This window comes from Mesoplodon bidens, assembly GCF_964165515.1.
Source record: "Mesoplodon bidens genome assembly, chromosome: 1".
NCBI classification, from domain to species: domain Eukaryota; kingdom Metazoa; phylum Chordata; class Mammalia; order Artiodactyla; family Ziphiidae; genus Mesoplodon; species Mesoplodon bidens.
The window spans coordinates 73,358,092-73,382,124 of record NC_138176.1 but is presented as its reverse complement, the minus strand read 5'-3'; the positions used below and the strand labels follow the sequence as shown (position 1 = coordinate 73,382,124).

Genomic DNA, 24,033 nt, shown 5'->3' with positions numbered 1-24,033 from the left:
ATAATCAGACCCCAACAGTTCAAACCTGAGTTGTTTAAGGGTCAACTGTATTTTCTTTTCTTGTTATATCTTTATCTAGCTTTGGTATCAGTAATGCTGGCCTCATAGAATGAATTAGGAGGTGTCCCTCATCCTCTATTTCTTCATAGAGTTTGAGAAGAATTGTTGTTAATTCTTCTTTAAATTTTGGTAGAATTCACCAGTGAAGACATCTGGGTGGTCCTGGAGTTTTCTTTGTTGGGTGGTTTTGATAACTGCTTCATTCTCTTTACTTGTCATAGGCCTGTTGAGATTTTGTCATGTTGAGTTTTTGTTCTTTTTTTTAATTTGTAGAAATTTGTCCTTTTCATCTGGAATATCTCATTTGTCAGCATATAATTGTTCATTGTTGGCAGATAATTGTTCATAGCATTCTCTTATTTTTATTTCTGTAAGGTTAGTGGTAACAACCCCAGTTTCATTTCTGATTTTAATTATTTAGGGGTTATTTGGTTGTTAGTCTAGCTAATGGTTTTAAAACTTTGTTGATCCTTTCAAAGAACCAAATTTTCCTTTTGTTGATTCTGTTTTTCTTTTCTCCATTTCATTACCTTCATTCATGTATATATTATTTTCTTCCTCCTGCTATTTTTGGGCTTAATTTGCATCTTTTTTCTAGTTCCTTAATATCAATTTAGGATACTGATTTGAGATCTTCTTTTTCACTATTTACTGGTGTTTACTGCAGTCCCTGAGCACTGCCTTTGCTGCATCCCATGTTCATGAAATGAAAGACTTAATATTAAGATGGCAGTAATCTCCAAACTCTTCTATTTGCTGGTCTCATAGAATGAGTTGGAAAGTGTATCCTCCTCCATACAGTTAAAGAGTTGATGAAGACTTGGTACTAATTCTTAAATAGTCAGTTTACTTCATTGCTTCATTGAAGCTCTTTGGGAATTGGCTTTCTGTTGTGGAAAGTTTTTGATTATTAGCTCCATCTATTTACTTGCAATTGGTCTCTTCAGGTTTCTATTCTTCTTGATGCAGTTTCAATAGTTTGTGTCTAAGATTCTGTCCATGTCATCTAGGTTATCTTATTTTACTGCAATAAAGTTGTTCATAGTGTTCCCTTAAAATCCTTTGTATTTCTGTAAGGTCAGTGATGATGTCCCCTTTTATTCCTGATTTTGTTCATTTAAGTATTTTTTTCTCTTTTTTGGTCTAGCTAAATGTTCATAAATTTTGTTCATCTTTTCAAAGAACCAACTTTTAGTTTCATTGATTTTCTATATTTTTGTTATTTTTCTTTTTTGCTCTAATCTTTATTTCCTTCCTTCTGCTTACTGTGATTTAATTTTTTCTTTGTTTTATAAGGTTGAAGTTTAGATTATTGATTTGAGATTTTTAAAATATAGGCATTTATAAATTTATAGGCATTTATAAATATAATTTATATAGGCATTTATAAACAAAGCTTTAGCTTATCCCATAAGTTTGGGTATGTTTGTTTTCATTTTTATTAACCTCAAAATATTTCTTAATTTCCCTGTGATTTCTTCTTTCAGCCATTGGTTAGAAGCACGTTATTTAATTTCCACATATTTGTAAATTTCTCAAATTTCCCTTTGTTACTGATTTCTAATTTCATCCACTGTGGTGGAAGGACTTATTTTATATAATTTCAATTCTTTTAAATTTGAGGTAGTGTCTTATGGCCTAATTTATGTCTGTCAACATCTCTGTGCACTTGAGAAAAATGTATATTCTTGTGTTCAGTGGCGTGTTCTACAGATGTTAGGTCTGGTTGGCTTATAGAATTTTTCAACTCTTCTGTTTCCTTGTTGATCTCGAGTCTAGTTGTTTATCCTTACTGAAGCTTTATCCTTCCCTCAAATTAGATCATCTTAACTGACGTATCTTCAACTTGACTGATTCTTTCTCCTACCAGCTCAAATCTGCTGTTGAATACCTTGGTCAGTTTTTCATTTTAGTGACTGTACTATTATAACCGTAGTTTCTGTTCTTTTAAAATAATATTTGTGTACTTACTGATATTCTCTATTTGTCTAAGCCCAAACATTTTTTGAAGGAAAAAATTCACTGGAACTTAGTGAATATTTGTGAATGTAAATCTTGCAACCAGGGACCTTTATGCCTTCCAGCAATGAATGTTAACAGAGATGAAGGCCCCAGGCTCTTCAGTGTATTATCACTAAGGATCTGTAATCCAAATTTGGCCCCAACGCCAGCAGCATGGGCATCACCCAGGAGCTGGTTAGAAATGCAGAATCTCAAGTCCCACTACAGATCCACTGAATAATAAGCTGCATTTAAACAAGATCTCCAGGTGATTCCCATACATATGCACATTAGAGTTTGAAAGACAATGGGCCAAACGTCCTGGAACCAACCACACTTTCAGAGCCTTCAAAGTATGCCAGTTTTCAGAATAGCAATTTTGCATTTGTCTATATAACTTTGATACATGTCCACCTTCCTCTCTAGATTGAAACTCCACAAAGGGGAGTCTGCTTACTGTTGTAGCCCAGAGCCAGGCACACAGTAAGTGCTGTAAAATCTGTCAAGTAAATCGATGAACTGGACTCTGGGATCTCATACTTATCTGCTTCCTCCCACCTCAGTTTCAGAAGAGGTTTAACTTCTTAACATATTCGGAAAACCTCAGCTTTCTCAGATCTCCCGGGGATGATTAGAAAGGACCTCTGAGATAAGGAAACAACTCTGAGATACGGAAGCTGCAGTTTTTCTTTACCTTTTGCTTAAAGTATGTATTTATCCAAAACTTGAGTTTCCTTGCCACTAAGGGTTCTCTGAGTATTGGAAAGAAAGACGCCATTAAGCATATTATTATAATTCTGTAGGACTAATTTTTGATCTTGAATGATTTCATTAATTTTGTTTCCTTATAATTATTTTTCTCCATCAGGAAAGGTTATTGGAATGTGAGTAAAATGTCATAAATTAACAAAATCAACACTAGTAAAAGACTTCATTTATAATTCATATATATTTATATCTTTACTTATCCTGCCTTTATATAAAAGGATCTGAGGCAAATGTTTACAACTAAATGAGATATGAGAAAACATAACTAAAGCAATACTATAGATGGCTTTTGTGAAAAATCAAATCACCTCGATAATTCTTCCAGTTTAAAAAAAAAACAAGAAAGAGACAAGTGGTATTATTGTTTTTATTTATAAAGAATTATTATTTTTACTTGGCTGTTTGGAAAACCACTAACATTTTTCACTTTAGAAAACATTAAATAATAAACAAGATGTTATACAGTACTTTGGATAACTTCTTCCATCAGTGTAGTGCAATGCATTATTGGCACCTAAAAGTGAAACTTTCTATTATTTTCCCCTTTCATCTCCAGTTGTGCAGTTATATGACCCAAAAGGAAATGAATCATTAAAAAATGGATCTAAAGCCATGTTTTCTGGCCCCTACTCAAAGGCTTACTGATTTATATCCCCCTCTGGCCTTGCATCCACCAAGTTAAATGATGAAAGACCTATTGTTGTCTATTGTACCTACTGTTCCCAAAACAATACCATTTTGTGGGACTTGGGAGATTCCCATTGATAAGAGAAACTTTTACCATTAGGAGAAGGAAAGGTCCTGGCAGTGGTGCTGGGCATGGCACTCTCTTTTTCAGTAGCCAAATTAAGCTGTCACACATGTTGCAGAGAGAATGCACCAGATAAAAATCTCTCTAAACTGTATTCTTTGTTATGGTCTTTTAAAAATTCTGAACTATTATCCATTAAGCAAGTGAAAGGGTTATACCTCTACCAAGAAAAGAAATATATACAACAACATTAGGACATTACTTAGATACTAAAATATCTGCCCATCATACTCTTTTGGAACAAACAAAATTTTAATTTTTTTGTTTTTTAAATACTGCTAGGTTTGCCATAAAGGAATAGACATTTTCATGACCTCAGCATTTGGTGGCTTTTCCCCTTTTGATTCCTTGCTATTAGGCGGTCAAGAGGGAAGTACCTAAATTAGACCTTAGCCCTGGCCCAAGTTACTTAGTTCTGGAGACTTACATTACATAGTAATAGGATGAAAACATCTTTGGGGAGATTCTGTAATGTTACTCTACCTTGAGGTAAGAATGTCTTTAACCATCTTAAATATAAAAAAAAGTTATCAAATTTTTTAAAAGACTCAAAAAGAAAATTCACACTTTTTCTTTTAGACAAAGGATTCTAACTTAATAACCGTCCCTGCCAGGAAATGCTCCCTCACACTCCAGTCTAAGCCTGTTTTCTCTTGTTCTATTCTCAGTGCATATGGAGAACAGCTGGTCACCATCCTCTCTGTACCAGCCTTTCATATACTTGAAAACCAGCAGTGGTTTGCCCCTCAGTCTTCTCTTCTCCATGCTGAATAATCCCAGTTCCTTTAACTTTTCATCATAGATCTTTTTTTCCAACCCTTTAATCATCTTTGTGATTCCTGGCAAAAACAGCAGAAAATAGTTTGATTACTTAATCGGAAATAAAGAAAAGTCTCAGGAATAATTGCCTATTAAAAGTTATGTATTTTGTTTAAATCTAAAGGTAAACTTTGCAGGGAGGAAATATAGTTAGGGGTTTATAGATCTTAGAATTCCAATCTTGTCCTGTTGATTTAGTGTGTGTGTGAATCCCATTCCAACACGTCTGATGCCTCAAAGCATGAGACTCGCTTCCCAACCCTTCCTGACACAACAGCACATAAGTTGTGATCTAGACCTGCCTAAATTTACACTCATTGAAAAGTCAGTATGAAAATCTATTTCAACGGAGCTGCCCCCATGCTTCCCCACACCCAGCTTCCACAAACAGAAGCTTTTCTCTGAAACAACCAGAACTTTCATAAAGCTTCTTACATATTACAAGAACCACGTTATTATGGTAAAGGCTGTTGGTTTTAAAGTGTAACCTGAAACAGTGAGGGTTTTACATGTTAACTACAGTTTCCTGTCTCTTACTTTGTAGTGATCAAACTCAAGGCCGTTTAAAAATTTATCTCCCTATAACCACAGACACCTCTTCCAATTTTCTCTTGCTGCCAATATAAGGACATGGAACTGGATGCCATTCCACCATGTATTTTTTTTTAACTCAAGAGATCATAAGCTGCCTTTCCCTTGCAACTAGAGTCTGTAAATATTAGGAACACATAACTACTTAATACCAATAACACATTTACACAAAACACAGTACTACTAACGAGGGATTGCGTGCCCACTCTACATAATTGTCTTTAAAAGAAAAATACAGATAACAAGAATAAATGCATCTTGATATGCTACATACCCTTCTTTTATAAAGTGAATGGCAGTAAAAGTCAGAGTTCAGGTCAGACCAGAACTACCAAGTGGAGAGGAGAAACCAATTTCACAAGCACATTGTAGAACGCATCTTAGGGGAAGTCAATACTACTCGTGGTACAACACTGAACAGATAACAGAATGGTCATTTGCACAGATTTCTTTTGAAAACTTCTCCTCTAATTTGCTACAAGGAACACCTTGTAACCAGGATGAAGGATGGTATAGGTCACACACACTGAAGGCCTTCTTACGAGACATAGGATGAAAGGTAACACCCAAAGATGGCTTTGGACACATCTACAGAAGCCCCCCTGTATTTCAAGGAAGGTGTCACTGTTCACTGGGATTGCACAAAAGCAGGCCAGCAAGATGTGGGTCACCAACCAGACTTTCTCCTGACCCACTCTTCTCCTAGGCCTGATAAGAGGGAGGAGAGGACAGGAGGTGAAGATTGGAAAAAGAAGAGGGAGCAACACGGGGGTTCATTGCTAGTTCTGGAGTTGCTCGTGTTCTTCAGAGCAGTGGCCTTTTTTCAAGCTCACATCATCCAATCCAATCTCCCCAGTGTGACCACGCCTTTTTTCACCTTTGAAGATGACCTAGGGAGAGAACGTACACACTGGTCAAGCCTCCTCTGCCCCTTTCCAATGCCTGCTCGTTTAGCAAAATAAAGACAAACTTTCCCCAAAACTAAATAGTAAACTTACTTAACAGAAGGAAAGACTAGAACAGAGTTGCCAGTGTCTCTGAGGCTTGCCTTCTGGTAGAAACTTAAGTCGTCAGTAAATCGTTAGCCAGACCCCATTGCCCAGAATCAGTTACTCTTTAAAAAGTCATTCTAAACAATGGACTACTTCCATTTAGGAATGATTATGAAATGGACAATTTTGTCAAAGATTACCAAGGTCAGAAGTAAAGAGTGTGATGGAATATAAAGGTGTAGAAATTAGGAGCCAAAGATCTGAAAGATCATAATCATGCAGCTTATCTTAGATGTTTTCTAGTTTCTCCTCTGGGTTAATTTAATATAGTTTTGTTGCCTAAAATGGAATAGAATCAAACACCCTAATGTAATCACAGTGTTGTTTCACTTATGTAAAGACCAAAATCTTTCCTGTACTTTATCTAACAGAAACCTATGTTAGGATGTGAAACAACTTATTTTTATATCTCCAAACAATGTAAATATTAAGAAAAATTTTAAGAAAGAGAAACAGAGTAAAACAAAATCCAAGACTCTGATACAAGCTGTGTTCATGGAGTCTATTCTTTCTTTTAAAAAGTTTCTAGACACTATACTTACAGGTATAGAGTCAGAATTTCCTAATAACTGTTTCCTTAGGATCAACATAAAGAAGACACTTTTTCCAAATACATTCAGTATTTCAGTGGGGTGTTATAGATCATTTTATTGCTACCTATGATTTGATTATTTAGGATAAAATTTATATATTCAATCAAAGCTTTTCCCACCACCTGTCCTGAATAGGATAATACTTTCCAAGCATATTGTTCTGGTTCCCATCCAAGGCTGCTTAACTATGATCTCTGAGGCAAAGGGAGAACAAAGACTTTAAAGAAACATTTCCCCGCCCCCCCCAAAAAAAAACCACTTTACGGTAACTCATGGTGGTCAAAGTTTGAAGTACAAGGAGTTTAAGGAAAAGGAAAAGCAGGTACCCTGCCGCCACCCTTTGAAGTTTGTTAACTTTTTTTTTTTGCACTTTTTCAACTCCTACAATTTTTTTTTTTTTCATTAAAAACGGGCTATTCACCAGGGTGGGGAGAGTGACGTGGTCAGAGGTTGCCACGAAGAATGTGTACGAAGGGGCAGAGGGGGTATAGAAAGAGGCAACGCACGGGGTCACCACGCCCGGCCAAGGCACAAGCGCCTAAATTCAGGAAGAGATGGAGGCGGCCACCGCAGACCCCAGAGTTCTCCTCTGAAAGGAAACCCTCCCCGGAGGATCTACTTACGCTCTTGACGTCAGCCCCTCGCAGGGTGATGCGCGTTTGCCTCCAGCTGTGGCCACCATTTCTTCCCCACAGGGCTGCTCCGTGGTCACCGTGTTTTCTCACAAACAGCTGGAGCGTGCCTGAGTGCAGCCCTGTCACCTTGTGCCTGAACGACAGGCACAGGTCCCCTGAGTGCAGGAGGTGGCCGAGGGGGAGCAGCAGGCGAGCGGCCTTTCCCGCCGGGCCTTTGGCTGCCGAGACTGTCAGATACTGTCCACCTGCAGGGGAAAAGCAGGGCCGTGTATGCGCGTGCCCAGGTCCCTGCTGGCGTGACGGCGGGGACGGGCATTTCGCTCCTCTTGTTTGAGTGAACTTCAGACGGTGCCAGTCATCAGTAAAGAATTCCAGGTTTTCGAAGGAGAAAAACAGGACTTAGGTCCATGGCTCTCTTAAATTCTATGGCTTTGTATTTACAGAAAACACTTCGCTCCTGAGAAGTCCAGATTATGCCAGGGACAGGCAATAATTAGTCATCCTAACACTATAAATATTTCCAGTTAAATATGACCAGACATACACACATTCACCACCTCTTGATCTTCTTGCACCTAGAATTATACTGTCATGCTGGCTGGCTGGTATGGTGGTGAAGTTACCAGGGAGAATTTTCTAGGTGGATTTTCTGTCTCCCGGCGGGCGGTAAAGCAGATGGTGATTTAAAGGGGCACTAGATCTGTTTATTCTCTCTTCTCCCCTCTTAAAAAAAAAAATCTCTAAAGCACGGGTCCCCAACCCCCGGGCCACAGACCAGTACCAGTCCGTGGCCTGTTAGGAACCGGGCCGCACAGCAGGAGGCAAGCGGTGGGCAAGCAAGTGAAGCTTCATGTGTATTTACAGCCGCTCCCCATCGCTCGCATTACCGCCTGAGCTCTGCCTCCTGGTGAGTTGTATAATTATTTCATTATATATTACAATGTAATAATAATAGAAATAAAGGGCACAATAAATGTAATGCACTTGAATCATCCCCAGACCATCCCTCCTTCCCCAGTCCATGGAAAAACTGTCTTCCAAGAAACCGGTTCCTGGTGCCAAAAAGGTTGGGGACCAACGCTCTAAAGGGAGAAGGATCCTTTAAAAATGAGTTTGCTGTGCTTCTCATACCTGACCTCAAGAAGATGCAGAAGTGTTCTGGAAACCTGCCACATCTTCCTGGAGCATCAATAATATTTGGAGGAAAGCAGTTTAAAAGATTTTTTATATAAATACAAATCCATAACAATATAATTAATACAGAAATTTTCCATTACACATGCATGAACACAAAATGTTAGTAAAATCTTTCCCTTTGGAAAAGTCGCTTTGATGATGTCCTTGGATCCCTAGGGCTCCAGAGTTTGCTTCCCTCTATTGTTAGAGGAATTGCAGTTAAGGGGGAAAAAAAAGTTTGAGCAGCAGTGACGTGGGGGACGGTGCTTCTCAAGAGATGGAAAGTTGCAAGTAGTAGTTTGAAACTCAGTATAAGTACAAGTGACATTCCCCTCAGGCTGTTTTATTGCAGCTACCTGAAAAACACACTGTAGTCTCAACACCGACTTATCCATAGGAAAAATGTGGTTGGAATGCTGAACACCTGTAACTGTTTTGGTAGAAACACCACTTAACTTTCATTGAAAAGCATTCCTTATGCTTAATCTGTACAAGACATGACAAGGTTTGGGATGTCCTATTCTTCAAGTGACTTCTCCTCTACGAAGTCTCATCTGAGCCTTTAAAGGCCCAATAGGTGAGTTGTGTGTACCTGTGAGGGCCAGGTTCTGTACGAGGGCTCTCCGGGGAGCATCTTATTTTAACCTTGCTAACAAGCCCTTGAAGTGAACACTTATTAGCTTCTGCATCTGCAAAACAAGCCTAAGGCTTTGAGAGGTGAAGTCACCTAAGGTGTCACCCAGCCAGTAGGCAGCAGAGTAACAGTTTGAGTTCAGAACTGCCTGAACCCCTATTCACAGCAATCACTGGTTTACACGTTTCTCTCCTGCAGTCAAGGAGGGTCTCTTACAGTCAAAGAGACTGTGAACTCTTTGATGTCAGAGCCAACCTCTCTCCAAACCCCATTACACTCCTAGCGTATGGTAGGAGTGAGTTTAATGCCATTTGTCGAATAAATGACGTTCCAAGAATACAGCAAAAAACAACAGAAATACAGCCTTGAGTCAGGCACTTGACTCACCAAAAACAAACACAGTTTTTTGTACTCCTTCCACCCCCGTCTTCGCCAAATTAATCCAAACAATATTTTGAGCCAAAATATTTAGATGGATTTAGAATGTCTCCCCGTTAGTCAGCTTTTTGAATCATCACAGGTATTTTGGTTAAGACTAAGATATAAGGTTATTACAGTTAACCTGCAAGTTTTAAGAAAACAAGGATTATCTTAAATCCCTGTGGAATGTATACTAATATCACTATGCCAGATGCTGCCTGCAGCAAGACAACCTAACAAAAACCAAGACATCCTAATAAAAGAGTCAAATAATCATTTTATATAGATATTTAAAACTCTATAAATGAGGTTACTATTGCTCTTCCCCTGTAGGGCTACTCTGTGGCCACTAGAATTTTTTTTTCTTTTTACCATGAAGAATTCTTTCCCTGTTTAATAAATGGAAGTATTACAAAGTTGGAACAGTAGCTAAGGGAAAAATTGATCTAGCACTCCAAATTAACTATTAAATAAAAATTTCACTTCTGATTCCAAAATACTGGTTTAAATAAAAAATTACATTAAATATTTTCATGGATTCAGTTTAAAGCATCACAATATCTAAAGTTGTTTTTTGGTAAATAATAGATGCTGTAACACTTGCCAGATATATAGGTGATAAAATTTTAATTTCAAACATAAATGAAATGATATCTGGACAGGGTTACTAACTGCAGCATTGTCTGAACTACCAAAAGGCTGGAAACAACTGAAACGTCTCTCAGTGGATGTCTGGTTAAATACGTTTCAGAAGTGATGGAGTAACCACCATTCATTTAAGAATGAAGGTGTTACGTATGCACTGATACAAAACAATCTTCGACAACAATGGCTAGTACTATTTTAATGGTAACTCTAGGACAGGGACTGCTTTAAATGCTTTACATACGTTTACTAGACACTACTGATGACCCCATTTAAGTAACTTGCTCAAGATCAAAGCTCGTAAGTGGTGATGGTGGGTTTCAGCCCAGGCATTCTGGCTTCAAAGTCTACTCACGTTTTTTTTTTTTTTTTTTAATTCCTTTGGAGTAAAATTGCTATACAATGTTGTGTTAGTTTCTGCTGTACAGTGTAGTGATTCAGCTATATGTCTATCTATATCCCCTCCCTCTTGGACCTCCCTCCCACAGCCCCATCCCACCCATTAGGTCGTCACAGAGCACTGAGCTGAGCTCCCTGTGTTATATAGCAGGTCCACACTCAGGTTAACTCTTAATATCGTTAAGTGGAAGAAGCAAGGTACAGAAGAGAGGGCTGTTGTGAGGAAAAATAGCTCTCTGGAAAGGTAACCAAGAAACTGGTTGCATCTGGGGAGGATGACTGGGGACCAGGGTTGGGAGGGAGCTTTTATTTTCACTGTTGATTTATTTTTCCGTTTTCATGTATTTCAAAATAATGTTTCTTAATGCTGCAATAGACATAGTTGTACGTACACGCTGGAGTATTTTATATTTAAACGAATTCCTTGTAGCTACCAGTAGCAGACAGAGTGCTGAGTCGGTTGAGATTAGGGTTCCAGGAAAAGGGCCCCAAGTTTAGCCTTGACACTACAGGAGAAGGGCGTGTGTTCAGGGCCACAGCTATAAGTCTGTAGTACATTATCACATCTGCCAGGAGCACAATTTTCCATTCCCTAGAGGATGGATTAATTTCATTATCTCGCAATTAAGTTTAAGACTGAATGTGATAACAAAACCTAATGAGCACCAGGAAGGTGTCTAGCAAATGCACTTACTTTGCAGCTGTTTCTCAAAGTTATAAGTTTGTTTAAGGGAGGGATTTTTAGAGACATCAGCATATAAGAATATTTGCAAATCTGGATCTTGGATAAGAAATGCACAACATAAAAATCATATGTGGAAATCCAAACATATGTTCCTTTACAAATGGTATAATCTAGATAGAAACAAGCAAACTATTAGTTTGGTAGTTAGAATGATACACAAAAATAATTGATTATATTGCTTATAGTCTTCTCTGGCCTTAGCATGTGATACATACATAACCCCACCTGAACTGCCTAGAAGAAAAATAGGCACGGAAAGTAAGCTTCATTAGCATTCTCCATCTGAATATGTCAGAATCTGTATATGGTTAGAACTCCCCGACATATTCTAAAAAGCCCACCTACGATTCCGCCCTGACATAAGCTATGCCCTCCTACCTTTTCTAACTAAATCTCTGCCATCTTTGGTCTTCCCATCCATTCTCCAAGCTAGAACCCTGCTCACTGAGCTCCTGGGATTACCTGGGACATTCCATTCTGAGTCAGAGGCTCCCAGAGCCGGTATAAGAGGCTTTCTAATCCACCCTTTGTCTAATTCCCAAAACAACATCTTGTCATATGTCACCCAGTCAAACATCTCCACCAACAGAGAGCTCCCTGCTTCCATGGCCGCCTGATTTCTCTTTAGACAGCTCTGACTATGGTAAAGTTCTGAGAGTGAGCAAAAATCGATCCCCCTGTAGTTTTCACCTACTGATCCGACTTCTTATCCCCCTGTGATCACGGAACAACTGAGATAGATGTTGTCGGTCTTGTATTTGAAAATCTGCCCCGCTCCATTATTTCTTCTCCAGGCTAAACATTTCTACAGGCTCTGAGACACCTCTCCATCCAGGTCATTCTCTTCTGAGTGACCTACAATTACCTCTATACTTCTCAGACTGGTAAGAACCTACCAAAGTGTATTTTCCGTGCTGGAAAAAATACCTATTTCTATGGAGATGACCCAGCTTTTGGGCAGCGATGATACAGGTTCACTCATATTGATTTATTATCCACAAAAAGTCTAAAAGTCTTTCACACTTTCTGCTAAGTCACATCTTCCCCCTCCTACAGCTGTGTAGGTGGTTTCTTGACCATGAGCTACACCATGTATTCATCCCCAGTAGATTTCACCCTCTTAAGTGTGACCCATTGATCTAATCTTTGGATGCTGTTTGTGTCAGCACACACAGTCTCTTTCTCCTCTGGTTTTACCTTATCCACAGATTGGTTAGTATGCCTTCAATATCCAGTTCATCCAAGGTGTTGGTAAAAACCTGGAGCAACCCCAGAAGAGCATCCTGCAGGGGCCAGAGCCAATCACCAGGAGCTATCCAATCACCCAAGCAGCCACCACTTCCTTTCAACTTGTTCTGTATTATCACAGCCAAAGGACCATTTCAAACTTTTTTTTTTTTTGTCTACCACTGTCAATTCTCTTCTCATTTTTCTATTGGAGGGCAAGTGGATTTGGGGTCACAACAAATTTAAACATTTACATATGTGACGAATAATAGAAACTGTTGAAAAGTACTAACTTGATTCTAAAAGATAGTATTTAAGTTCTAAAGGTCAAACGTTTTACATAGACTGTCTGCAGAGAAGTGCAATGAATTCTTCTGACTTTAGCATGAATTATTCTCCCCAGTGTATACCTTACTTGAAAGAGTTATTCATTATGACCATGAACATTATTCACCATTCTATCACACATGGTTGCTAAAGATCCTTCCTTCTGTAGCACACTACTCCAGGTCAGTGGTCACTCAAATCTACAGGCCTGAGATCTGCTAATCGGATCATGCACACAACCAGGACACAGAGGCCAGACTGGGTGGTGAAAACCCCAGAATTATACTGCTGATATTCTGGGCACTGAACTGCTGAGATGGCTGCACAGGCAGTACAGAGAGGCCTGGATGGGAAGTCCATTCTTTGGCTCTGTGGCCTTAGGAAACTGATGTAACCTCTGGCCCTCTGTGAAACAAAAACAATATTACCTGCTTCACAGGGTAGATAAGAGGATTAGATAAAACTGAGATGATGAATGAGTCAGGACTGTAGCTGGTATTAAATAAATGTTGTTTTCTCTCTTATTCACAATTATCTATGATATTAATAATAATATGGTCTGGCTTAGAGTTAACCTTAAATAAGTGAGAGGGAGAACGTGAGAATGAGAGAGAGTGTACTGGTATGTGTGCGTGGGGGGCGGGGCATTAAAATTATTTTATAGTTAAATCTAAAAATTCCTTTGAGTTTGTTGGATACTCATTTTTTAAAAGCTTACCTCAAATTTTCATTTTTTAATATCTCTAACATTTCAATCTTAGGGGATCTAATGAATATATTTTTGCACTGATTCTTTAATAACTTGCTACTCAACATGTGCATTAAGGATGAGCCCTAAAATTATCCCCAAGGAGCGTGTGAGAAATGCATCAAAATCTACATTTTAACAAGGCCCCCAGCTGACCTGTGTGCACACTGACTGTTGAGAAGAGCTGGTTTTAACAGAGCATATCTTCAAGTTAACTTTTACATGTTTTGTGCTCTATCTGTACACTTGGGATGGTATTTAGGAACTAGGCTTTTAAAAGCAAGTAACATACTTTTTCTTCATGTCTTGTATCTTTTATTTCTAAGTCTAGAATCAGGAGTATAAAAAGGAAAAAAAGAAACCAAACTCCTCACCCTTCCATTAAGTTGGACTCACCCATATAAGATTTAACTACTAAAGGGAGGGTAAAAAGCCAACAATAATATGTAGCTTTGGTTCCTGAAATAAGACGACAAAACATATTGTAAGTTTTAAAACTTTATAGATTCATAGGAAGTGTGCAATTTACAAGTCTTAATTTTCCAAGGGACTATATTTAAATCTCCCTTTCTTATAACATTCTCTTGTGGAATAAGTGGTGGTAATTTATAATTAATTTCTCCAGCATCCAAATTAGACTGAAAATTAGACTGTAAGAGATATTCACAACTTCGCAGGAGTTTCCACTGTCTCCTTCTGCTACATCTTAAAAAAGAAAGACATAATCAAGAAAACAACCACAGGCCACTATGATGGCTGCTGTACCACAATATTATTTTTATGCTTAGGAATGTAACTTGAAAATTATATTTTAGAATGAGTCTACATGTTTTACATATACAAAGCTTTTTTTGAGAGAAATTAGCTGGCCTTTTAATAAACTGCTTGTCTACTTAAAATTCTAATTGATAGCTAACAAATTCAGATCACCTAAAAAAATAGAACACGAATGCTGGACAAGCTTTCTTTATCCTCTCTATTAAGTAAACACAGAGCTGCATTATAGTATCCTTGATTAGCAGAACTGGGGTCCTCAGATAGGATCCAACCGAAATGTGTACTAGGGTTAGATGAATGGTTTTACCTGCTGGATCCCTCACTGGTTCCCAGTGCAAGTCACTGTCTTTTTCTCGGATCCATCCACAAAGCCCATGGTCAAAATTACAACTGTGTATCAGAACACCTGCAAGGAAATAACCAGAAACATGAGTAGACCACAAACCCAACAGCTAATGACAAAAATGAACTTGTGAACTAGGGGTATCTGTACAAGTGTTCTCTCCTGTCCGCACTTAATTATCCCACCAGAATGTCTCTTCATGAGTTCAAAAGGAAATCACATGAATCCTTTCTCAGCACAATTGTGCATCAGTGCTCAGCTGTAAAAATAGAACACACAATTGTTGCCAAATTATGACCTTCTTACATCACTTATAAAATATGATTTCCTCCTCAGCTTAAATGCTGCTTTTACAATTTTTTTTTTAAAAAAGATAATGATGATTCACTGTTTTTGCTCAACTGATTTAACTCCAGAGGAAACCAAGTGGTAAAAAAAAATGTATAATTTTCCCAGATGTAACCGAACAATCTACAATTTAAAAGTTATTTTAATGAAATGGAAAAAATAAAATGTCATTATAATGGTACTAAGAATATAGGGATCTACCTGGATCATCCTTTGCTTCATCATCTGCACTGACTCCTCTTTCAATTTCAAATATTTCAAACAAGTCGTTTGAAGGCTGCCGTGGAACTACGAGAGAGAGAGAGAGAGAGAGAGAGAGAGAGAGAGAGAGAGAGAGAGAGAGAGAGAGAGAGAGAGAGAGAGAGGCATTTTGTTTTGTTTCGATGAGGCATTGACAAAGAAGCATTACCTTTACCGATGGGGCAGGGGGAAAGGACCTAGGTATTTCACTCATCTGGAAGAATCCAAATTATTTAATCACAGTTCACATGAAGATTCATGAAGTTTGTTCTGCAGAGATCTTATACTGTAACATTTATCTGGGTACAATTTTAAAAAATGGATTTCAAAAGTTTCTAAAATTCAACATAAAATACATTAAAAAGTCTTTATCTGGAAAATACATTTTAAAACAGCTACCAATTGTGAGTAAAATATCTCTATGAAATTCTAAAACTTGTCTATGAAAGATACATTATGAACTCTAAATTAAGGCTGTTTTAATGGAAAAAAAAATGCCCGTAATTGCAGCGAATGGTTTGACTTTCTAACCAAAACATGGACTACTCTCCAGTGAACCCTATGTATGCTATGGCTTCTGGGCTTAAGCAGGTTCCTTGGCTCCTTTAAGATCAAATCCAAACTCCAAATTGCACAGCATTCACAATCCACCCCCAAAACACACAGTACTGCCCAAATATGCCATTCATGTTGACGTCTCTGACCCCATCCCCAGCTTGGGATGCTCTTCTTCCTGGTAATTAACCAGCCAAACTTCCCCTCTCTGTTCAAGGGTCAGTGTAAATATCACTGACTGGGTGAAAACTTTCACGTTCTGGGCGAATTCAAATCTTCCCCCTCGTACTCTGATGGCTCATGTTTACACGCCTCTATTACACTCTTTCCTGAAGAACAGTTATTTACACACATGTGTGTCTCTCCCTCTGCTGGTCTCTGAGGTCCTGGAGGGCACTGATCATGTCTTACGCATGTGGCATTCCCAGGGCTTGACCTAGTGACAGGCACTCAACAAGTGTTTACTGAATGAATGGGAAGGTCTTGTCAGAAACCTACGTACTTTGTCAACCCTTTTCCTCAAATGAAACAAGTGGGACAGAGCTGAAAAATACACTTTAAAAAATGGATTCGTATAAATCATTATTTGCTCATTCATTCAATGTACATCTGATCGCCACCCATATGCCAAGCACTGGGGTAGGTCCCGAGGAGACAAGGTAAAAGGGTGAACAAGACCAACAAGGACCTGGCCCCTGTGGAGCTTGCATTCTAATGGGAGAGGCAAACATTAAACATGTAGATAAAAGAACACCACAACTCTAAATTCTGATGAAAACTAGGACGGAAAAACACCAGATGATGTCAGGGAGAATAGCTTGGTTGGAAGTGGGCAGTGTGTGAGAATGTTGGTGGTAGTGGAGGGGGATTCTTGGCCAAAGATCAGGGAATCCTCCCTTTTCTTTGCCAGAACTTAAAGTAATTAGCTCTATTTTTATAAGGCGGGGAGTAAAAGATGTAGAACACCAAGGAACACACATCAGTCAAAAGGGTTCTTTTTCATTAATGTTCCAATTATTTTTAGCAGTAATTTTTTAAATCAAGTAAACGAATCCATAGTATTTGCACTGATTTTTTGAGCTTACTGCTTTTGAAGTTTTTCCCTTTTGTTGCAAAAGTCCAAACAGTGAAGCCCCTTCCTCTTCCACTCCCCCCACTCACATATACCCCTCTACACACAGCCTGAGAAAGATGGAAGAAGAGAAGCGGGTCAACAGACAAGATCTCGGACCACAGCCTGATCACAGGTGCCCTGGGAGAGGCAAAGGGCCGCCCTCTTTTACACTCAGATGACTGACAGCAATGACATCCAATTCCAGCTTTCCTTTCCTCACTTGGAGCTCTGAGAGGGAGACTGCCTCTTATTTACTAGAAATATTACAGAGTTGTAGGCATACATGCTTCATTTCTCATGACAGAGAAAGTTAAAACACACACACACACACACACACACAACTCTATAGAACAACATTTTTTGTTCCCTTCTCTTGTTGTAACTTATAGAAATCATCTCTGGATTGTAATAGTTCAAATCTTACAGTACCATATTTTAGGGGCATTATGATGGTTTGTCAGCACCCTTTTCTCCAAGTGAAGGATGGTCAAATGGTAAATGGAGTCTTGGTGCAGAGGGAGAGGATCCTAAAAAGGTTTCCTGGCACAGGGACCTGTTTTATAAAAGATCAAGGACATCCTCTCTGAGCAAGCACCATTCAGTCTGAGAGGGAAAGAACATGAAACCTTCCAAGCAAAAAGCAAAGTGCTGGAGTGGGGGAAGACGGAGTATTTCAGGCAGTAAGTACAAAGACAGTGCTCGGGAACATTAGAGAAAGGAGTTCACAGTGTCTGTAGGATGCTCAGAAACGAAGAAAGTGGGACGGGAAGAGGTTAAAAGGAAGGAATGAGACCACATATTTGGAAAACAGTCACCCAGAAAATTCGTTATCTAACAACTCGTGAAGTGCCAGATGGTTATTAGTATTTTAGGCACTTGGTTTCTAAGAACCTTTTAATTTAGCAGCGGACGATCATGCACACCTTCATTGCAATTCACTGGGAAACATGCCAAGGAATTTAGACCTGAAATGCTCAGCAGCTATTAGTTCTTACAATTTTGTGTGCTCCAGTCTGTAGCTCTGCCAAAGTACTGAACGAATCCTCCTTCCTTACGCGTACCAGTATGGACTGGTAAGCATCCCACTGAAGTGTCAAAAGAAGGTTCACTATTCACTCCCTGGTATGTTTTACAGTTTATATAAAAATATTAAGAGAAATAATTTCTACTATGTACAAGAGAAACAGATGAACAAACAAAAAAACACAGACTAGAAAAAACAGTGGTAAGAAATACACTCCCACACGTCACACTTATATGGTCAATTAACATATGACAAAGGAACCAAGAATATACAATGGGGAAAGGACAGTCTCCTCAATAAATAATGTTGGGAAAACTGGACAGCCACATGCAGAAGAATGAAACTGGATCATTTTCTTACACTACACACAAAAAATGACAGAATGGGCTAAAGACTGGAACGTAAGACCTGAAATCATAAAACTCGTAGAATAAAAACCATAGGCGTTACGCTCCTTAACGCTGGCCTTGGAGATGATTTTTTTAGATCTGACGCCGAAAGCAAAATAAATAAGTGGGACTACATCACTAAAAACCTGCGCAGGAAAGGAAATGATCGACAAAAATGAATGGGAGGAATATTTGCAGATCATTTATCTGATAAGGAGTTAATATCCAAAATATATAAAGAACTCATACAACTCCATAGGAAAAAAAAAACAATCTGATTAAAAAAATGGGAAGATCTGAAGAGAGATTTTTCCAAAGAAGATATACTAAAAGTACATGAAAAGGCGCTCATCATCACTAATCACCAGGGAAACGCACATCAAAACCACGATGAGATATCACCTCACATCTATTAGAATGGCTACTATCAAAAAGACAGTGGGCCCCAGAACAACATGAGTTTGAACTGTACAGGTCCACACTTATGCATATGGTTATTTTTCACTGAACGTGTGCAAGAGATCCACCACACCGTCCACAGCTGGTTGAATCCACCACATGATATGGAACCTTGGATGGGGAGGGCCAAATGTAAAGTTATATGCAGATTTTCAACTGTGCAGAGGGTCAGTACTCCAACCCTTGAACAATTCAGGAAATTGGCTGCCCAGGAAATAACAGATGGTTATTTGCATGCGGAGAAAAGAGAACTGTCATGCACTGTTGGTGGGAATAGGAATTTGAAAACGTTATGGAGAGTCCTCAAAAATTACAAATAGAACTACTGTGTAATACAGCAATTCCACTCTTGGGTATATATCTGAAGAAAGTGAACACACTAATTTGAAAAGATATATGCACCCCTGAGTTCACTGCATTGTTTACGACAGCCAAGACATGGAAACAACATAAGTTCCCATCAATAGATGAATGGGAAAAGAAGTGGTGGTATATACATACACACAATTAAATGTTCCTCAGCCATAAAAAAATGAAATCCTGCCATTTGTAACAACATGGATGGATCCTGAGGGTATTAGGCTAAGGGTATTATTATGGAAGACAGAAAAAGACAAATACTGTATGATCTCACTTATATGTGGCATCTAAAAAAAAAAAAGCTCATAGAACAGATTGGTGGCCGCCAGAGGCAGGAGGTAGGAGGTGAATGAAATGGGTGAAAGGGGTCAAAGGGTACAAACTTCCAGGTATAAGTAAATCATGAGGACGTATAATGTATGCATGGTGACTGTAGTTAATAATACTGTATTGCATATTTGAAAGTTACTAAGAGAGCAAATCTTAAAAGTTTCCATTCACAAGAAAGAAAAAATTTATAACTATGTTTGGTGACAAGCGTTAACTAGATTTATTGTGGTGATCATTTGTGTAACATATGCAAATATGGAATCATACTGTACACCTAAACCGATGTAATGTTACATGTCCATATACATCAATAATAATAATAAAGAAATACACCAATATGCTAATAGAAGTGGTCTGAGTACTGGAAATAAAAGTAATGTTTTATCATTTATTGGTTTGTCTTTTGTAATTCTGTATTTTTTAAGATTGTTTATAAAAAGGATTTCTGTTTTTCTCTTCCGGTCCCAGGCATTTCGGGATCTGTGGGCCCCGATCAAGGTGAAGAGGTAGGCCCGGCCCCGCGAGCCCCCGGCTCTGATCTCCACTCTCGTCCTCCAGTTGCAGACATGGCCAAGTCCAAGAACCACACCACGCACAACCAGTCCCGAAAATGGCACAGAAATGGCATCAAGAAACCCCGATCACAACGATATGAATCTCTTAAGGGGGTGGACCCCAAGTTCCTGAGGAACATGCATTTTGCCAAGAAGCACAACAAGAGGGGCCTGAAGAAGATGCAAGCCAACAATGCCAAGGCCATAAGTGCACGTGCTGAGGCTATCAAGGCTCCCATAAAGCCCAAGGAGGTCAAGCCCAGGATCCCAACGGGCGGCAGCCGCAAGCTCAGTCGACTTGCCTACATTGCTCACCCCAAGCTCGGGAAACGTGCTCGTGCCCGCATCGCCAAGGGTCTCAGGCTCTGCCGGCCAAAGTCCCAGGCCAAGGCTCAAACCAAGGCCAAGGCTCAAACCAAGGCCAAGGCTGCAGGTGCAGCTGCGGCTGCGGCTGCGGCTGCGGCTCCGGCTCCGGCTCCGGCTCCAGCTCCCAAAGGTGCCCAGGCCCCCACAAAGGCTCCAGAGTAGAGACCTTTATCTGCCAATGTGAGGACAGAAGGACTGGTGTGACCCCTGGGCTGCTGTCTGCATGGGGCTGGTGTCCTCCTGTGCTATTTGTACAAATAAACCTGAGGCAGGATCTATCAGTTAAAAAAAAATAAAATAAATAAAATAAATAAAATAAAAAGAATTTCTATTATGAAAAAAAGTACCTAAAACATTGAAAGAAAAGAGAGTTCTGTCAGAGTATATACACAGTCTCCTAGCCCATAGCAGCTATATGTCTGTTATTTGTATTTTGATTGCTCAAAGAGAACTTTGAATAGTCTTGATACCTGTTATTAAATGTGAGGCTATGAAATTGAGATGTATTTGTGAAATTCAAACATATTCTTTGATTCAATGCAGAAAATGCTAATTAAAATACATGACTAGGGCTTCCCTGGAGGCGCAGTGTTTGAGAGTCCGCCTGCCGATGCAGGGGACACGGGTTCGTGCCCCGGTCCAGGAAGATCCCACATGCCACGGAGCGGCTGGGCCCGTGAGCCATGGCCGCTGAGCCTGTGCGTCCGGAGCCTGTGCTCCGCAACGGGAGAGGCCACAGCAGTGAGAGGCCCGCGTACCGCAAAAAAAAAAAAAAAAAAAAAAATGACTAGCCTTATCTAAAAATAGAATTATAACTGGGAGAGATGCTAACACACACACACACACACACACACACACAAATATTTATATTTATAAAGACAAACACATATCTGATATTTTCTGTGGTTGGACCATTAATCCTTAGAATCAGAATGGTATAATTTTAGAGATTAGAAAAGGATAAGAGAAATGCTAACAACACAATTCCTCTACCATCTGTCTGTCCATCCTCCCTCCCTCTATTCCATCCACTTATTAATGCTCTCAATCAAGAAACTGACCATCCACTGAGTACGAGGCCCTGGGCTCACCTTTGTGAAGCAATGAGCATACTCTTTCCTTCATGGGATCTACATTCTAGAGGTGAAGACAGACATCTAACAATCTCCCAGGTAATGAATGCTTTAAAGGAGAACTAGAGGATGCTATGTGAGCTTTGGTGGTGAGCGGGAGAAGGGGGGCTGTCTAAGCTAGCCCAGGAGGAAGATGCATAAAAATCTCTGAGAGGTGCTGCTTACACTGCGACCTGAAGGATGAGTCACTGTGAGCTAGTGCCCTAGAGAGTGAACGGGTGAGAACTCAAACATCATTCTAGGTGTAGAGCTCATAGGGGGAGAGGAAGGGGGAGGGAAGGAGGGAACCAAATGAAGCTGGAGATGCAGGCAGACGTCGCAGGGCCTTTTAAAGCTCTGTAAATATTGTGGACTTTATTCTGGCGGAAACTGGAAGTCTCAAAGATTCTAACAGAGGAGCGCCAAGATCAGGTACATCATTCTGGCTGGAGCACAGAGAATGAACAGGAGGGCGGAGGGAGTGGCTGTCAGAGGGCAGTTATGGCCAAAATTAACATAAAAAAAAGAATGTTCATATACTCTTTAGAAGATTTCCTAAACATTTTTCTTCCATTAGTTAACGTTTCATCCAACAAGACGTATGTACTATAATCTTCCGCATGAACTAAAACACAGGGAACGTACAGGCACTGAAGCCAGCAGACAGCCAGATAAAAACGTGGTCGGCTGGGGCTCAGGGGCCCAGTACATTCCTAGAGGCTGGGGAACCCGGAGCCCTGGAGCCTGTGAGAAGAATTGGCCACACAGATAAGCAAGAAACTTCTTAAAAGGAACTCCATCCCAGAACATTCTATTAAATATATCTTCCCCAGGGATATAATATGAATGTAGAGCCTGCGTTCATGAATGAAGTTTCCCAAAGAGTCAACTGCATATTTTTACCAAAAAGCATTAAAAGTAAGTACAGTTGGGCTTCCCTGGTGGCACAGTGGTTGAGAATCTGCCTGCCAATGCAGGGGACACGGGTTCGAGCCCTGGTCTGGGACGATCCCACATGCCGCGGAGCAACTAGGCCCGTGAGCCACAACTACCGAGCCTGCGCGTCTGGAGCCTGTGCTCCGCAACAAGAGAGGCCGCGATAGTGAGAGGCCCGCGCACCGCGATGAAGAGTGGTCCCCGCTTGCCACAACTAGGGGAAGCCCTCGCACAGAAACGAAGACCCAACATAGCAAAAATAAATAAATTAATTAACTCCTACCCCCAACATCTTCTTAAAAAAAAAAAAAAAGTAAGCACAGTGAAGTAAATGTAAATATTATCACACACACCTCCCACTGCCAGACTTCTTCCAAACAGTAACTACTATAGCAGAATGTAAGCACAATTTATTAAAGGTAGGTTTGCAAATTCTGTTTCTGTTCTAGGGTGGCTCCCATGACATTACCCAGGCCAGTTCTGGCATTTGTTGTTGGACTAAAAGATTAAAGATAACACGGTCTTAAATTCTTTCTATGCTTAGGGATTTAGTTCATCTGAAGAGAATGGTATGTATGTAACTTTCCTAATATCCTGAAGGCTCTTTCTGGTGGCGAAATTTAGAGATGACAGAGTGCGGATGAGTGACAAGGGTTTTAAGAGGTCACCTCTTGCGTCTCCCCTCCACACCGCTTTCTCTTCCCCTCCTCTCCCTCTGCCCCCCTCCCTTTTCTCCTCTGCCCCTTTCTTTCCCTCTCCAGATGAAGAACATACACATTATAGCTTTAAATTACCAGAGAGAAGCAAATAAAAAGATTGGAAAAGAGACTCTGACATTTCCTTAACTATGTTAGAGAAAATTCCCAGCCATCTACTGATTACTAGCAAACAGCAAAAGGCTGCTGGGCGCCACAGAAATAAGCCCTTGTGTGCTAAAGCTTTCACTGTGTAGGAAAAATCCAAAAAGTTCAAAAGACACCTTTGGGCTGAGAGTAAAGAGCAGAACTGGGAAAAATTAAATCTCTAGTGAAAGGTGGAACATACACACAGCTAACAATAATGAGCCCCAATTTGTGACTCCCCTCTCTCTCTTCTAATAAAGTTTCAGGACAACTTGAAGCACTGCCTGGAACAATTGCTAAGTGTGGCCATAAAGGTGATGACTCAACTTTTCTAGATCAGTAGATCATTTGACAGGGAACGTGGAGGGAGAGAAGAAGGAAGGAGACGAGAGAGGGGATGCAGGGGCGAGGCAAGCGATGGCATCTTAGACCCCTTGCCTCTCATCCCCACTCTGTCATCTCTAAAGATCCCTGGGTTTTGCCAACAGGACCGTTTTTATCCCCTTGCCCTCTTCTAAGCCAAAGGAAGTCAGAAGGTTAGGCGCTGCCAGGACTGAGTCCGAGCACTGGAACAGAACGCAGGCGGTGCCATAGCCCACTATTTGACTACAGTATAGCTGCTTGGGTGAGTGT

General features: G+C 39.9%; 2 protein-coding genes across 7 annotated transcripts in view; one reads left to right on the top strand and one right to left on the bottom strand.

Moving 5' to 3' along the window:
• Positions 1-2,840: 2,840 nt before the first annotated feature.
• NPNT (nephronectin) overlaps positions 2,841-24,033 on the bottom strand; it is a 78,565-nt gene continuing 57,372 nt past the window's right edge. For 3 of the 6 annotated variants that reach the window (XM_081223671.1, XM_081223670.1, XM_081223672.1), the window contains 4 exons: positions 15,321-15,407; positions 14,736-14,834; positions 7,319-7,575; positions 4,353-5,940 (listed from right to left, as the gene is read on the bottom strand). In XM_081223671.1, the coding sequence (XP_081079797.1) occupies positions 5,830-5,940; positions 7,319-7,575; positions 14,736-14,834; positions 15,321-15,407 (554 nt within the window). In that variant the 3' untranslated portion in view covers positions 4,353-5,829. Of the gene's footprint in view, positions 5,941-7,318; positions 7,576-14,735; positions 14,835-15,320; positions 15,408-24,033 lie in introns of all 6 variants that reach the window. The other 3 variants (XM_081223673.1, XM_081223674.1, XM_081223669.1) reach the window with 2 other exon arrangements.
• On the top strand, positions 20,047-20,786 carry LOC308611690 (large ribosomal subunit protein eL29-like). The gene has a single exon (XM_081223734.1). It carries the CDS (start codon positions 20,157-20,159, stop codon positions 20,670-20,672), a length of 516 nt encoding a protein of 171 aa, XP_081079860.1. The 5' UTR covers positions 20,047-20,156; the 3' UTR covers positions 20,673-20,786.